Raw genomic sequence first — 17,006 nt, 5'->3', positions numbered from 1 at the left:
ATTTCAGAATATCCTCCCAATGCGATCACTTGCTCTTACAACAGACAACAACCTTTTTTACCTTGTGCTTCTTATTCGCCCCTCATCGTCCACTTTCAACGGATTCCGACCTGATGCGTTTCTTCGGTGAAACCGACGTGCTCCTACTCCGTGAGATTGACCTAGATCTAGATATCGTGCTTGACCTTCTTCTAGGTTTCCTTGCCCTCGGTGAGTCAGATTCAGAAGAATACCTTCTTTTCCTCGACGTAGGCGCAGGCGAAGCTGATCGACGACGCGAAACTTCCGAATCTGATCCCGAGTCTGAACCTGAAGAAGAAGGTGATCGTTTACTTCGTTTGCGTCGTGGAGGTGATCTAGAGCGAGAGCGAGAACGAGAGCTAGATGAGTCGGATGAGTACGAGTCGGAATCTGAGTCTGAGTCTGAGCCAGATGACGATGACGGATCTGAATCGCTTGATGAGGATGATCTATATATACAAGATAAACGATGGATATCAATTATAGTACGATGCGATAATTATCAGCATCTAATTGTCCTGAACGAGTGACTCACCTTCGCCTATTTCTCTTTGCCTTCTTCTTCTCTTCCTCCTTCCTCCTCTCTTCCTCCTTTGCTTTCAAGATCTTATCTGCCAAACCAACTTTACTAGACGCCTTGAACTCCTCCGGCACCTCAACCGAGGGCTTGTCCCTCCCTATCTTCCCAGAGGTGAGTTGCTTCGTACGTGACGGTCTAGCTACATAGGGTCGAGGGTTGGAACATTGATATGTGTGATGGCCGAGCTTCAAGCATTTCTAAGGACACCTCAATACATAAGCGCAGGTCAGTATGATAGTTGCGAAGTGGACACTCACCTGACATCGGGTGTTCGGTCCTGCTCGGTCGGAGTTGTTCATTTGCCTTGGTCCTGATCTCCACATCTTGCTGTGTTGTCAATCGTATTTTCTTCTTTATCTTGTATGTATGTTGATTCGAGATGGGATAGGATGGTGTGATGATTGTCAGAAGAGTGAGAGAGAGTCAGAAAAAGACGAAGGCGAGTTTCAACCGTTTCAACTCTAGTAGGTGAGACTGTTATTACGTAAAGCAAAGGTATGGTGGCATTTGACAATGCTAGCGTATGCATGCCAATACGCCAAGGAGTGTCTGATTGAGATGATAGACCAAGCAAGGCTGGTGCTTCTGGGGAGTTATGGTCCTGCAAAAGCTGAATCAGGCCATACCAGCGCTTCAGGAGACAACTGTTCGTCCGGTTGTGTGGTCTGAATCGACTGAAGTCGAGTCTACGGAGTTCATCTATCAGGATATCTGATATTGGCAGGTGTCGATTTACTCGAATAATGAATGGGTTAACAGGACAGTTTTCAATGTATGATATGGGAATGCCAGGGCAATATCCTCTCTATCTCCAATGACTGGATGGAATGTAATCGTGATCACGAGACGATATCGTTACTTCAATGCCGGTCAGATCCGCTAGTTAAGTCGTTGTCGCTGATCAGATGATCATCGATGATAACTGCAAAGGTACGAACGGGTACAGACAGGTGGAAAAGCAAAGATAACGGATCACGTATCTCTCTCTGTGTTTTCGCTTTTTAGTTCATGTACCTGATTTCAGTCTTTCTTCCATATTTGTATAGAAAAGTCCTCAGTATCAATCAATGTACGGCTCGTTGTCGCGGTTGAGGTAGATGCACTCGCCATGTTAGCTACTGTATTCATTTGGTCGTGGTCACGAGAACATCTCCATCAACAAAATAGACCAAAATGATGGTATCTGCACCTTTTAGTAATTCGGTACTCTTGTCCCTCTAACAAGGAAGCTATACCAATCTAGGTAAGAAATCAGACAAACCTTGACGTAAGGTTTTGGAAAAAGGAGACAGAACGGATGATCGAGTGAACTCATAGGAGAGTGGAATAGCCGGTACCTTTCCTTTCTTTGTAATGCGTAATTATGAGCTTTTTAGCGTGTATGGTTGGTATGTGAGGGTGTGTGACTTCTCTGTACTTGTACATGCCCTCTTGAGCTTGATGGAAGGTGACGGGTGACGAGTGACAAGCGTTCAGGGGCTGTTCTGTTGATCTCGGTGGCAAATTGAACAGTGCTATAACATCAATTTGAAATTGATTAGATCTACTAGTCTTGCTGCGCAGTTCTCCACCACAGCGATCCCAATCACTTATATCATACCCTTATTTAACAACCCCCTTCCCTTTTATAGATGGGTATATGGTATATCGTCACTTCTGGTCACTTCCACTTTGGTCCTAGGTTGGCTCTGCACCATACATTTCCATCCATACAACGCTTTGATCTCGTTCACTGATTTACATTCTACATCCTTCAGTTAGCTCTTCGCTCAATTCATCGACAGATAATCTTTCTAGAAATTCTTACCGATTAGACAAACTCTGCACATCCACAAAACATCGTACGCATATCCAGCTGTCACCAAGCCTTAGCCAAGATTGGGGCCTATCCCTCTTACCGCCCGTCTCCCTATTCTCTTCGTCTACTCAACACCCAATAGCACACCGACCAAAGGACCTTCTTTTTGCACGCCCAATCACACGAGACATCATCTCCGTGCTTTCACGATATTCTGTCAACATCGCTAGTCCATCTCACCGTACCGATTAGCTCGAACACGTTGGGGGGATATCAATTCATATACGAGCGAACTCAGATCATATATCGTGATAGTTGTTGGTAGACCAGCAGATATAAGTCAAGATGAACCCCCATAAGATGGTGAGTTTGGATCCATCCTTTCTTTGCCTATCGTACGCAGGAGGATTAGAAGAGAAGGTAGCAGCGTGGGAATGGAGGGATGTGATATCACCGCGGCTTCCTTGGCAAGAAGAGCATATCATTCATCCGTCATTCGTAGGAGATTTGACGTGCGAGTGAAATGAAGACACGAGTGAATGGAAAGGTCTCTTCTCAGAGTGTACGCCGCTCCACCCGCCATCATAGCATCATTTGACGTATATCCTTTGTTCTCGCCGGACAAGGACCCCTCGTCATATGCTTGATGAGCTTTGATCCAGGGGAAGACCAAAGGGGGTTCGATGATCTTATGAAGGAGAGGAGATGAGTGTTAGAGAACTCTATATAAGAGTGGAAAGGGGTGTTGGATCTCGTACTATCGTGCCTCTTGATTCATTGTTGTTATACCTTGACCTTCACTGCTTGTTTGACCCATGCCTACAAGACCATAGCGCTGACTTCTATTCACCATGACTGTCACCGTCACACAGAACAAAGTCGATATCTCGGTGAGTTCGAGCTACTTTGCTCTCGACATATGGATATACTCGCGCTGACGTGTCTCTGTCATTCACAGCAAATGAGCGAGCAGGACCAAAAGGCCTTCAAGATGTATGGTAAAGTACCAGGAAAGAACCTTTTCACCAAGATGCAAAAGGTGAGTTGACGTTGTTGGATCTCATAGCAGCTTGACGTAGAACTCAATACTTTGTCGATTGTAGGAACGAAAGTACTTCGATTCGGGAGATTACATGATGTCGAAAGCTGGTGTGCCAACTGCCCAAGCCCCAGGTACTGCTCATCCCACGCCCGAAGCGTAAGTCTTTTCAGGTATCATTGAACGTGTTTTATTGAGCTCTCAGCTGATTATGTTTCTCATTTGCAATTCCAGTGTTCCCCACGCATCACCTCCCACTGGTCAACCCCAAGGTATACTCTCATCGTCACCTACTGGAAACTCGCATGAACCTCATTCACCCACTTCCGAAAAACCTCTTACTCCCGGTGTAGGCGTCGGTATCAGTCCTGCGGCTACTAGTGAAGCTATCGAGATGCCAGGTCATCACCATCAACGAAGAGGTAGTGAGAGGTGAGTCGGAGTCATGCGAGAGTTAAAAGCTGTGACAACATCATGCAGCTGACAAATGTTGAAATGGAACAGCGGTAATCATCCAAGGATCTCTCCACCCGGTACAATCAGAGAGAGCTCTCACCCATCGTCCTTCCCCATCCATCATCCCAATCCGGGAGGCTACGGTTCTTCACCTGTGAAAGCAAGTAGCTTGGCAAAGAGGTTAGACGAAGAGGCGGAGGCGGAGTTATAGTGTGGACCGTGTAGATCGCGTCGAAAGGAGGAAGGAGAAAAGACAGAAAATCAGAAAGGAAAACAAACACAAGATGATATCAAAATGGAATAGGGTAACGCGAATGCTTTTTCTTACCATCCATAAATATTTCCATCACATACTCGACGGTTTTTCCCAACTTGGTCTTCATAATCGCATCATGATCATTATAAACAACGGTACATATAAGAAAACATTCCAAAAATCCAAAAAACAAACAGGCTGAAAATTTGTAATGATATTATTTTTTGGTTTTTGGTCTTCCAAGAGACCAACCGTTTTTCCCCTTTATGAATAGCTACTCCCATTCTCGTTGTTTTTTACGATCAAAGGTGAGGTTGATCCAACTTTCCATTTCGAATGATTAGGAATGAGAGTGAAAAGAGTGATATGGTGCTTTCCCAATATATATGTATTTGTATGATTATGTGAATCTGAATCTGGCATGTTTCTCTTAGAATGGATTGGTGTCAGAACCACAAGAAGCCTTGAAATCGATCTGATCCAATCACAGTATGCTTATTGATTATCTCTTCGAGCGGCATATCAAGATGATAATCGAATTTGTAGACTAATGATGAGATAGCTCGTCAATCAATTACTATTTACAGTACAACTTCGTGATTAAGGTGGAAACACTCTCTACCAACATTGTCGAAGCAGACCTCTTCGCCTCTATTCCAGAGGATCTTGGGATGCAAGCTGGTGATACGTACTCACCGAGATGCTGACGATCCGTAATCCGCAAAGCCTTTGAGGACTGTATGAGAGGGGATGGCAATTCGAACTTTTGCTCAATCCCACGCTCGACCTTCTTTGACCAGAAAATAACGTCCAGCACTTGACATCCTCATGCTTGTTTCAAGCAACTACCAGAAAAAAGATCTTGAGATTGGAGCTCATGCTGATACATACAGAAGCATGTTCATACTATATTCTTTTTATTACTAAGATACTCTATGAATAAACTATACGTACTCTATAAGTAGAAAAAAGTAAGTTGAGCATGACCAACATGTCTTGTCCATCCACCAGATGTGGATATATTGTACAAATACGAGCTTCTGACCGTCTTATCCATTGGGTATATAATACTTCCTTTTTCCTACCTACGTATTTATTAATTGATTTCGTTTTTTGTTCCTTGTATCGAGAGATACGGATAGATTACCACCAGTCACCTTGGTCTCTCATGGCATTGGCGACCTTGATGAAACCGGCGATGTTGGCACCGGCTACCAAAGAAGGTAAGGCACTTCCTTCAGAGAATTCCTTTCCGGTATCCCAACATGTCTTGTAACAAGTTTGCATGATTTCCTTGAGTTTGGAATCAACTTCCTCAGAAGTCCATTTGAGCTGTTTTCATCAATGTAGACAATGATCAGCAACAAACCTTGTTGTCTCGTGTGAATACCTTTACTCACTCTTTGGGAGTTTTGAGCCATTTCCAAACCTGATACAGCTACACCACCAGCATTGGCAGCTTTACCAGGAGCGTAGAATACGACACCTTCAGTGTTGGTGAGTGATTTGATTGATTTTCTGGAGTTCTCGAACACCTCGATAGCATCGAGGGTACAACCCATGTTGGAACCCTCGGCAACGTATCTTACACCGGCCTTTTGGAGTGCTTTGGCTTCTTCACCGTTCAATTCATTTTGCGAAGCAGATGGCAAAGCGATATCAGCCTTTTCGACCAATTTCCAAGGTCTTTCACCCAAGTACCACTTGAATCTCTCCCCAACGTTGGCAGACTCCTCGACGAAGGAAGTGAGGGATTTTCTCTCTAACTTGATTTCGGCAATTCGGGTGATGTCAGAAGCTTGGAATCCTTCTTCAGTGGTGGCGATTAAAGAACCAGTAGAGTCGGATAAAGATAGGACTTTACCACCTAATTCGAGTACTTTTAAAGCGGCGTATTGAGCGACGTTACCAGCACCAGAGATTAAGACTTTCTTTCCTTTCCAATCGGTGTTGTCGAGATCTTTCAACATCTCAGTAACGTAGTATACGACACCGTAACTATGTAAGCACCAAGCCAAGACAATCAAATTAGCATTCAATGTCACATGGGTATTTCGGCCGAAGGGTATATATATATATATAGCTTATCTTTAGAGATGAAAGATAAGAGGACGTCGTAACTTACCCGGTAGCTTCGGGTCTGATGTTGGAACCACCCCAGTTGGCACCTTTACCAGTCAAGATACCGGCAAACTCGTTTCTGTACTTCTTGTAGGCACCGAACATGAAACCAATCTCTCTACCACCAGTACCGATATCACCGGCTGGGACATCGAGGTCGGCACCGATGTGTCGGGAGAGTTCTTGCATGAATGCGTAACACTGTATTGATCACGACGGATCGATCCATCATCAGCCTCTGGTGTCAGATGTAAGAAGGAGGGATTTGTGATTGTACTCACGAATCGTCTGATTTCGTTGTCTGATTTACCCTTGGGGTCGAAATCTGAACCACCTTTACCACCGCCCATCATGAGGCCTGTAAGAGCGTTCTTGAAGATTTGTTCGAAACCGAGGCTACACACGGAAGTATCTCCTTAGCAAGTGTGAAGAAGATACAAAAACGCTAGTGGGACACGGTGGTCACTCACAATTTAAGGATGGAGAGGTTGACGGTAGGGTGCAATCGAAGACCACCCTTGTAAGGACCGAGGGCAGAGTTGAACTGAGGACAATTCCAAGCGTCAGCTAATTGACCTCTTCTTTGCGAGTCACGGTGCAATGTAGACTCACTTGACATCTGAAACCCCTGTTTACGGCGAGAGTACCATCATCTCTCTCCCAGGTGACTCTGAATTGGATGACTCGCTCAGGGATTTGAACGACCTCAAGAGCTCTTCTGTATTCTGGGTTTTTGGCAAGGAACTATATCCAGTACGTGATATACATCATCAGCAGATGCGACTGAAACAGTGCAAAGCAGAGTGGGTTTAGCTTACAGGTTCGAGAGTCTGAGTGATCTCAGAAACAGCCTAAACATCAAGCAGATCAAACAGGTTAGTAACAGTCGCACAGACGTCCTTGGACGAGACGATTTAGCCGAAGTGAAAGAAACTCACTTGTTGGAATTCAGGTTCGACTGGCAAGTTGGACATTTTGTCGATTTGTTTGCGTTTCTATATATGAAGTTCTAAGTTCTATGGATTCTATTCTTTTGCTTTTGATAGATGAAGGGAGAGAAGAAGAAAGTAGAAGAAGAATTGCTGTCTACTTGCTCTATATAGAGATACTTTTTTTTTACTGTAAATAATTTCCTTGTATGACATCTCACTCGCCGGAACGGAATCCACCGATCCCAGGTATGGAGTCAGTCTGCCATAATGACCTGGATTCTTGGATCTTGTTTATCTGATTGGATATTCACTCTGGGTCATGTTCGACCGAACCAGTCCGAATCTCCTGTCAACCAGTCAGAATGAGAGATGAAAGGATCACTAGAGTATCAGCCATGCGATCAGGGAGCTCTCAGGAGGACAAGATAAGGCTTTTCGCTCTGATTGGTTAACCCCCCTCTTACTGCTTTACCGGACTTCCGGCCGATGTCCAAGCGATTTCACTATCTTACCAAGTTCGGTTAAACGCGCATACCCCTTATACCATTTCACTTCTGCTGCGTTCTACATTTATATACTAAGTCAAATTTTCGATTTTGTCAAAGGTTTTATCGTCTAGTGGTTAGGACACTTGGTTTTGAACAGTTCGTTCGAAATCTCCTCCCCTTGAGCCAGACGGTTCCAAGTAACCTGGGTTCGAATCCCAGTAAGACCTTGATTTTTTTGTGGTTTCCGGGTGGTGCGGTGGAGGTTGCCGCTCCTATGTCATCCCAGTTTTCTCCACTTTTTGGATTTTCAGAATTATCGAGAGATTGAGATTGAGATTGATCATCACTGCTCTGTACGAAGTAGTATTTGTAAAGCATATATCAAACATACACTAGTACGGACATCAAAGCAGCAGCATTGAGTCAAGATGGTAAGCACTGCGTATATCTAGCCTCCGGCAGCAATGTATTGACGATGCGTCTCGCAGCCACCTCGAACAAAAGCTCAAGGATCAGGCTTGGGTAAAGCCTTGATCAATCGAAAGGCGAAGGAAGCTGTTGCACCTAAGGAATCTCAGCTGGTGAGTCACGCTTCTTCAGACTCAGGAAATGTCACCTTCCTTCGCTAATGCATCGTCTGTGACCCCTGCAGTACACTCTGGACGAGTCCAACCCTTTGCAATCCATCACTCACGAGAGGGATTTAGATAATTTCCTGGCCAATGCCGCTTTGGCAGATCATGATTTCACTACTGGTAAGGTGACGTATTATCACTGGGGAGTATCCAGCTGACTGACAATGTGTTCATGATGTGACGTAGAACGATCGAAGATGAGAATAATAAGTGGTCCAAATATGCCTGCACCAACGACGAATCCATTTTTACTTTCTGCTCAGGAGGAGAAGGAAGTGGTTAAAAAGAAGAGCGATTTGGCACATAGTTTGAAAGTACCTAGAAGGTCAGTTTATCCGCTTTTTGACAATGCTCCTTAGCTGACTCTCTCAATCTCACGCCAGACCCCATTGGACGAGGAAAATGACTAGGTTGGATTTGGAGAGACAAGAGAGAGATTCGTTCTTAGACTGGCGAAGGGAGTTGGCTCAGTGAGCGGTCCTCTTCCTTCACTTGGTACTATGACCATAGCTTATTGATTTTTTGATGTCCATAGATTAGCAGAAAGCTCGGCATTGTTGATGACACCCTTCGAGAGGAATATCCAACTGTGGCGACAATTATGGAGAGTCTTGGAGAGATCTCATCTAGTAGTCCAAATTGTGGATGCTAGAAATCCCTTAGGATTCAGATGTGCCGATTTAGAAGACTATGTTCAGGAGATCGGAAGTGATGAGAATGATGAGGAGATCACGGTACCCGGTAAAGGGAAAAGGAAGAGTTTATTGTTGATTAATAAAGCGGATTTGTTAACTTATGATCAAAGGTGAGCTACATTGCTAGTCTCAAGAACTTATAGACAAGTGGCTAACGGAGTATTTGTCACAGGTGTCAATGGGCAGATTACTTCGAGAAGAACCGCATATCATATGCCTTCTTCTCGGCTGCTAATGCCGCTGCACTGCAGGAACAAGCTGAAAGGCAAAGACAGAGACAAGCGGGAGAGTATCCTCCTGAACAACAAGAAGATAGCGAAGATGAAGATGAAGATGAGCAGGACGAGTACGTATCCGGTGAAGAAGTTGACCCTCAAAGTGAAGAAGATGACGAAGAGGAGGAGGAAGAGGAAAAGAATCGAATAGACAACGAATTAGCTGAGCAGGTGGAGCAGACCAAACTTGATGGCGAATATGAAGAAGGATGGTCAACAGAAGGCGAAGATGAGAATGATGATTTGGCTCCTGAAGGCGAACTCGAAGAGAAACTTGCTCAAGGCGAGAAAGTACCTTTGGAAGAAGTAGCTCGTGATGTCGCTGCCAAGTATGGTGGACCCCCTGAAGGTGAAGAAGAGGATATCAGAACTAGGGTATTGTCAGTGACTGAGTTGGAAGATCTGTTCATGAACTCTGCTCCAGATATCAAAGGTAAGTCAGCTCCCCTCTTCCTCCATGTGATCATAGGACTCAGCTGATGGTGGACATTGATTGTATGCGCAGAATTCGCTACCCCACAAAATCCTAACCCCACCAAACTTATGGTTGGTTTAGTCGGATATCCCAACGTCGGTAAATCATCTACTATCAATGCTCTGCTCGGTGCGAAGAAAGTGTCCGTCTCAGCTACACCAGGTAAAACGAAACATTTCCAAACTCTTGTCCTATCAGATACAGTCACTCTGTGCGATTGTCCCGGTTTGGTCTTCCCTCAATTCGCCAATACACAGGCGGATATGGTTGTAGATGGTGTGTTGCCGATCGATCAAATGAGAGAATATTCCGCTCCGGCAGATTTGATTTGTAGACGAATACCCCGAGAGATCATTGAGGGTACTTATGGAATCAGGATCGATGTGAAAGGTGTGGAAGACGGTGGAACGGGTCAAGTGGGTTGGGAAGACTTCTTATCTACCTATGCTAGTGAGTGCAATCATCCTCAAGTTATCATATCCTCGATCTGAAACACCCAGCTCATCGTATTTTGTGGCATAGTCGCAAGAGGTATGACGAGATCATCATTCGGTATGCCGGATACTTCCAGAGCAGCAAGGGTGGTATTGAAAGATTACGTTAATGCGAAATTACTTTACGCTCACCCACCACCTGGAATCGACGCTGATGAATTTATGAAGACATCTCGGGATTTGACTTTGGCCAAATTGGAAGAAGCATATGAGAATGGAAGGAAGAGAGCTCCTGTAACTCACGTATCGAAGAATGCCGACACGTATGTTCAACCTGCTGGATCGGCTGGTACAGCGGGTGTAGAACAAGTAGCTACGACAGAGAGGGAAAGACAATTTACGAATAGGCAGATAAAAGCTAATGCTGCTAGTGCACCTATGAGAACGGGGAAGGAGAAAGCTCAAGCGTTAGATAATGTCTATTTCAATGAGTCGGGTGCTCAACCTCGTTTGGTGGTTAAAGGGAGGAATCAGAAATTAGATGTTCCTGAACCATCGACTGGGCAATCATATGCTAGATCTACACAGTATCCCCATCAAAGGATGTTAGGTCCTGATGGGATGCCAATGGTTGGCTCTAATACTAGAGAAGTAGGGGGAGGGAATGGTAAGAAACATTTCAAGAGGAAAGAAGGGAAGAAGAGGTCGGGTAGAGGATATGATTAGTGTGGGGTGTGGTATCACTGGTCTACGACGAGATGTGTATTATCGCATTATGTATAGCACGTCGATCACATCAACAAGTCGTGTAGGCATACTGAGATGACTGCATTCACATCATTGCATATTGTACTGAGACAATTGAGCAAGTAAATACAAGGATATACAGATGCAAGGTACACTAATTCTAGTGGATATAACATACAAGAACGTCAATAACATCGCAAGCAACCATCAAATCATATCTGACGATTCTCAATCATCTTCACACCTCTATCTAACATTCTAACGTTCTTCAACACTTCTCCTACTTGTGATTCTCCACTTCTGAGGTCCTTGAACAATTTACCTGTTCGTTTCGTTAGGGAATTTAACAATCTCAATTTAGTCTCATGTTTCAGATAGTCCGCTCGGAGTTGAGCAGTGTCCAATAATGATTTGGGCAAACCTGCCAAGCGAGCACACCATACTCCGAAAGAAGCTTCCGCTAGACCTTGAGTGAGTTTATAGAGGAATGTTATTTCTGCACTTCCATCTACAATACCTTCGGTCAGCAAAATGCTTGGGACGGGAAGGAAGGTAAAGTCGACGTACCAGGAAGTTTGATCTCGTCAAATGCCATATGCCAGTTACTGATCTGGTTAGGTCTCTACGTATTCGTACGCAAATTACTCAGCGAATGACTGCACATAACGATGAAACTGAGGGATATGGCTCACCTCTCGAGCGAGCTGTTCAGCTACCATGGGATAATGAGTGACGAAGAGCGTGTTACATCCCGTACCAGCCACATGAGCCAAAGTGGCATAAGCAATAGCTACACCATCGTAGGTACTATATGGGATGCGTCAGCTGAGTCTCTCGTGAGCTTGATTGAACAAGCAGCTTACCTCGTTCCACGGCCGAGTCTAGATGTGTATTCCGATCAGCTATATTCATCATTCGACGATATACAGAACAGCTCACTCGTCAAGGATGACCAGGGTCCTGGGTGTGATTGTCCTCAGGATATCGCTAGTCTCCGATAATTCAACCATGAACGTCGATTTGCCTCTTCCTATATCATCGGAAGCTGCGGGGGAAACAAATTCAGAGGCCATTCTGTGTCGTCGTTTGGCATCAACTCACCTCCCATTCGCCTGTATAGAACAAATATTAGCTGTAAATCTCCTTGACCAGATCTGAAAGCAAGCTCACGTTTGTACAGCATCATGAACACCCAAAGTGACCGACGAGGCAGGGACATATGATCCGATTTGAGCCATACAGACAATCAAAGCCTACTGTATGCTCAGCATGTACACTTATCGTGCATTGTAATGATCACTCACCACTGCCCGAACACATGAACTTTTACCTACATCCCATAATTCAGCTCGAATGGATATCGTCACTCAAGGTCATCAGCACTCACCTGCCATATTTGGTCCAGTGATCACTTTCGAGGTCCCATCCATCTCCGAGAAATCGATATCAAACGGCACATAAGCTTCATCTCGAAGCATTTCCACCTGTTTTTCACCACGGTCAGCAAATGAACTGATATTCGAAATGATACTTACCATAGGATGTCTACCAGATCTGATCCTCAATTCAGGCTCCTTGACGAATTTGGGTTTACAATACCCGGAAGCTGCTGCAACCTGGGCGAGAGACATCAAACAATCGATCACTGCGACCTGCTTGGACACTACTACCAATTCGTGATGGTCTGATATATCCGATTGGAAAGATTTGAAAGCTTCTTTCGAAACTGCATTGAGAGTCTCCTTGTGCTGTTCTCGTTCCTTGTTACTATTCACAGAACATCAGTAGACTCGATGACCGCAGTTGAAGTTCTTCTGACATACATTCTCAGTACTTCTGGGGTATGATATCGATTGACGGATTTGGTTCTACACTGGATGTTAGCTGGGGTACACTTGCGACGATCGGTTGTACCTTACTCACGCGCTTATCTTGACCCATTTGGCGGGGACAGACTTCGCATCTCGAACAGGAACTTCTACCAGATACTGGACCAGGAATCAGCCTGTTGTCAACGACGATCTAGTAACACGAAAGCTCACTTCTATACCAGCAACAGTAACATAGTTCATCGTGGGGCGTTTGACAAGTTTCCTGATCTCCTTCAGATGTTGATCCAGCTCGCTCTCGCAGCTACTTATACACTGTGACTGAACCATCAGTATTGCCCTGCACTAATTCAATGAAATGGTCCTCACATCCTTAGCATCTTGTATATCGGGGTACTTATCCGGATCATTCCATAGATTGCCCTGGTCATTCTCTCTGGCTGATTTGACATTGACTGATTCCAGAAAGGTCTTTGCAGTTTGCTGAATTGTCGGAAGTGTGTGCAATATCGTGTTAAGAAGGGAAGATTTGAATATGGGTTCTTGAGTGGGTTTAAACTCCGAGCCAATCCTAACCAGAGCTATCAAGATTGTCGCCATTTCCGTTGGTGTCGCCTGACATCGTGATCAGCTCAGATGTAAACTCTGCTATATAAGCGACATGCATGCCCCACCTTTCCATATTGGATCCTTGTCAACCCTTTGACTAAGTCAGGCATGTTCACGAGCAAGCTTCTAAGCTTTTCCATATAGTATGTGTTGGTCTCCATTATCTCTTCAATGGCATCTGTACGGGCTCGAAGAGCGCTAAGTGGCCTATCGTAAGCCCCAATATCGAATTGAGTATGCTCACTTACGATATATCAAGCAACGGTCTTCCAATCCATTCCCGTAATAGTCTGCGGCCCATACGAGTCTTGCAGCTGTTTGGGCGTCAGTCCAGCCCGACCTTCATCGACGATGTCGAGAACGTACTGGTCAAGCACTGCATAGACAACAGAGAGAAATGAGCAATGATAACTTCACTGAACCCGGATGCACTCACGCCATAATAAACTCCCATATATACTTCCATCATCCTGATTGCGATATATCTCTCTGATATCAGGTCAGCGACATGTATGATCGTACGGCACATGAGAACGTACAGATTGACGAGTGTATTACTGGATAAAAGCATATGAGCACGATTGATGAACTGTCAACCGAGTCAGCACCTAGTTGTCTGCACTGCCAGTAAGTAGATGACGTACTTTTGCAAAGGAAGATCGGTGTTTGAAAGCATTTTGCAGACCAAAAGCTAATAACTGAATTAGCAACGCTCAACGTTACTTAGAAGAGAGGCTTACTTTTCATATACTGCACAGCGACACTGAGCGCAACAACAACTTGTTTAGGGAAATCAACCAGAGCAAGTACAGCTTCGGAAGCTATAATGTCTATCAGCAGTATTCCTCATCAGAGTGCTCACGTACAGTCAAGTCCTGCAGCAAGATCGTTTCCATCCTTGTCGGGTGTGTTTATCCCTATGGGAATATCGTCAGATTTTGGATGACCGTTTGGCACATCCACATCCATTTCTTGATCCCCGTCATCACTGAGCGTGAGATCGATATGGTCATTTCCGTTTTGCTTCTTTTCAGTCTTGCTGAGTCTGGCTGAGGGCTCGACACTGTAGAACTGTGTCAGATAGTCGAAGGCTTGATCGTACGGTAAGATCTGTTCTATCATTTCAGTCCGAATGGTATTTCCCGATCCAGTACTACATGCATACTCAGTCAATTAGCTGCATATCTGATTACACGCGACGAGACATACCTCGTACCCCCTGCATAATGATGCAACACCTTTCCAGTTGCTTTACTCATCCTGTCTTTGGGTAGCAGTAATTCGGCGGGCTGCAAGTGTGTCAGGCGGGTTTCAAGCTCACTCCGTACTTGGGAGTCTGATCGTTCCCGAACGATTAGCTAGGTCTTGTGAATGATTAAACAGAGAGACTTACCATCGAATTCATCCCAGACTACCTCTCCGGTCCCAGGCACGACACTGACAATAGCGATCTTGACTCTCTCATCATATGACATACCTCCCATTCCCTGCTCGACTATAGCTACTAATGCGTTAGTCGGTGGAGGCGCAGACCCAGGCATGATAGGGTCGTCGAGAAGGGTCGAAGAGGAAGGCAGTGAGGGTTCCTCGACATATCTGCAAGTCACACATGTCAGCCCAGGCGGTGTCCGAAGCAAAGTGTACTCACGTTGCAGCAGTGAAAAGATGGGTCAATTCTCTAGTGAAAGGCGCATTGCGATTATCACCCGCCTTCTTCAATGCAGCAGTCTCAGTCTGACTGATCACACCGACTTTGTACCCGAGAGATATGAGTCTATGGATGATATGAGCTGAAGCTACTTTGGATGGTAGGGGGCGTGTACTAACTTCTTGACGTGAATGTGGAGACGATGAATCGGTATGGACGCCACATAAAAGTTTCTGCTTGGGAAGCTGTACATGCAGGTTATCAGTATGTCACTAATGCATAGCTGCAAGAACTTACGCTACAATACCTAATTCCTTGGCAGCAATCTTTGCATCCTCACCGTGAAATCTATCAATATATCAGCATCCCACCATTCTCCAGACAAGCATGTACTGACTTGTATTTATACCCGACTGTTAAATTTGATCAGTTTCTGAAATCGTTTATACAAAGCCTTGAGCTCACCTTCCATCAACAACAGAACATCCTGAGTCTTCTCCTTCACCTCCATGAACTGCTTCTCTAGCGGTGTGTATGTCTGACCGCTCGGGCCAACCTCTTCCTTCTTCTTACCCTTTCCTTTGGTTGTTCTGCCCCCGTCAGAGATCTTTGAGGCGTATTTGGCTGCCAGCTTGCTTCCTACACCTTCAGCTGCTTTGCGTCTGCTCTCATCTTCCGAGTCCACTTCCTCAAGTTCCTCAGCTGCCGGTGTATTGGTCCCAGATTCGACATCGGGAGTATCGACCCCCACACCCCGCCGTAGCTCAGCAGCAGCAGCTTCGTCTAAAGCTAGCGATCTTCTCCGACGGATGATACCTCCATTCGAAAGTACACGGTCTTGCCAAGCTTCATGTCTGCGTTGTTGCTCTGACGATCGAGCGATGGTACTAGGTCCAGCTTCGGTGGTCACAGTATACACATCAAACGCTGTGCCAGATTGGGTGAAGAGCGGGACGTTGGCTTTGGGTAGACGATACGTCTCGAGAGTGGCTGAGGTAGAGGTCGAGGCCGAGATGGGGATGGGCGTTGAGCTATTGGAAGGTTGTCGAGCGGGTTTGGAGAAGTAGCTGGATGTCGATTGGGGCACTGAGCTTTTGGCGGTGTTCTCCTGAGGGCTAGGAAGGGTCTTTGGCTTCTTAGCTGGAGGTGAACCTGTCAAGTCGATAATTGACCCATCGTTATCGATACCTTTGATAGGTGAAGATAAGGGAGGTGTTTTGCGCTTGAAGAACGAATGGAGCGATGGTCTGCAAGGAGAGCGTCAGCAACGACAATCCGGGGGAAAGGACTGTGGATGCATATGACGTACTGAGCTTTAGGTGTCATCTCGCTGTCCCATCTGCCTACCTCACCTTCTATGGATAGGTTCGAGAAGAGATGAGCAGTGTGATGATGATGACGGTCAGATCGTCAACGAGCGTATCTTGGAGAATCCAGTCAACTTGTCAACTTTCAAAGTGGAGGCACAAACACACGCGACTGTCACGCGTCTACGTCTAGGAGCGAACAGAACGATAACACACGACAAACCAATGCATACATATGCTAGTCCCTACAAGCCTGGCTTGATCATGCAGCAGGCAGAGGTGGCCTCGATGATGTTTATGTATAGCACTGCGAGGGAAGAAGCATCCTTTAGCAGCCGGGATAGCGGTGTAATGAGAAGAATGCTCTGACACACACAATCCCAGTCTTTCTTTCCGCCCTTGGCTGGCACTTCGCAAAGCCAACGAACGAATTCATAAGAAATGAACAGTCAAGTTATTTGCTTGCATCAACCCATAGTGAGTGTAGACTTGATCGTCTTCAGGTTACTTGCATCGTCTCTGTGGGCTAGTACTCTGTCCGATCATCGGACCATCCATGAGACGCAAATTGTGATGGAATCACTCATGTTGGATACTTCCGGTCCCGATTTGACCGGTGCCTGTCGGACCGTAGAGCGAGATCTACAACAACAAGACTTGA

The 17,006-nt window shown here is 45.4% G+C and overlaps 5 protein-coding genes across 5 annotated transcripts; 2 read left to right on the top strand and 3 right to left on the bottom strand.

Annotated features, from left to right (window-relative positions):
- Positions 1-82: 82 nt before the first annotated feature.
- L199_003054 (uncharacterized protein) lies at positions 83-924 on the bottom strand (the record flags this gene model as incomplete). Its single annotated transcript, XM_064888791.1, has 3 exons — positions 83-470; positions 557-798; positions 859-924. The coding sequence occupies 3 exons, from the start codon at positions 922-924 to the stop codon at positions 83-85; spliced, it is 696 nt and encodes a 231-aa protein (XP_064744863.1).
- A 2,326-nt stretch (positions 925-3,250) lies between these two features.
- On the top strand, positions 3,251-4,105 carry L199_003053 (uncharacterized protein; the record flags this gene model as incomplete). Its single annotated transcript, XM_064888790.1, has 5 exons — positions 3,251-3,289; positions 3,358-3,438; positions 3,503-3,597; positions 3,673-3,870; positions 3,943-4,105. 5 exons carry the CDS (start codon positions 3,251-3,253, stop codon positions 4,103-4,105), a joined length of 576 nt encoding a protein of 191 aa, XP_064744862.1.
- Positions 4,106-5,293: 1,188 nt separating this feature from the next.
- Positions 5,294-7,245, bottom strand: L199_003052 (uncharacterized protein; the record flags this gene model as incomplete). Its single annotated transcript, XM_064888789.1, has 8 exons — positions 5,294-5,482; positions 5,551-6,148; positions 6,276-6,472; positions 6,553-6,667; positions 6,742-6,815; positions 6,884-7,015; positions 7,090-7,122; positions 7,210-7,245. 8 exons carry the CDS (start codon positions 7,243-7,245, stop codon positions 5,294-5,296), a joined length of 1,374 nt encoding a protein of 457 aa, XP_064744861.1.
- An 874-nt stretch (positions 7,246-8,119) lies between these two features.
- On the top strand, positions 8,120-10,931 carry L199_003051 (uncharacterized protein; the record flags this gene model as incomplete). The annotated part of the gene is made up of 9 exons (XM_064888788.1): positions 8,120-8,122; positions 8,180-8,272; positions 8,344-8,446; positions 8,513-8,651; positions 8,710-8,796; positions 8,862-9,131; positions 9,194-9,729; positions 9,802-10,221; positions 10,294-10,931. The coding sequence occupies 9 exons, from the start codon at positions 8,120-8,122 to the stop codon at positions 10,929-10,931; spliced, it is 2,289 nt and encodes a 762-aa protein (XP_064744860.1).
- A 233-nt stretch (positions 10,932-11,164) lies between these two features.
- L199_003050 (uncharacterized protein) lies at positions 11,165-16,364 on the bottom strand (the record flags this gene model as incomplete). The annotated part of the gene is made up of 29 exons (XM_064888787.1): positions 11,165-11,460; positions 11,520-11,574; positions 11,645-11,759; positions 11,816-11,833; positions 11,892-11,997; positions 12,054-12,064; positions 12,123-12,205; positions 12,257-12,282; positions 12,340-12,436; positions 12,488-12,719; positions 12,776-12,820; positions 12,876-12,940; positions 12,995-13,096; positions 13,151-13,396; positions 13,456-13,588; positions 13,639-13,704; positions 13,823-13,879; positions 13,930-13,979; positions 14,035-14,081; positions 14,131-14,211; positions 14,257-14,543; positions 14,600-14,726; positions 14,784-14,986; positions 15,039-15,164; positions 15,218-15,283; positions 15,336-15,386; positions 15,436-15,451; positions 15,504-16,285; positions 16,348-16,364. 29 exons carry the CDS (start codon positions 16,362-16,364, stop codon positions 11,165-11,167), a joined length of 3,606 nt encoding a protein of 1,201 aa, XP_064744859.1.
- Between the last annotated feature and the right edge of the window lie 642 nt (positions 16,365-17,006).

The sequence above is a fragment of the Kwoniella botswanensis genome, chromosome 1 (genome assembly GCF_036426115.1).
Source record: "Kwoniella botswanensis chromosome 1, complete sequence".
NCBI classification, from domain to species: Eukaryota; Fungi; Basidiomycota; class Tremellomycetes; order Tremellales; family Cryptococcaceae; genus Kwoniella; species Kwoniella botswanensis.
This window is presented reverse-complemented; position numbering and strand designations above follow the sequence as displayed.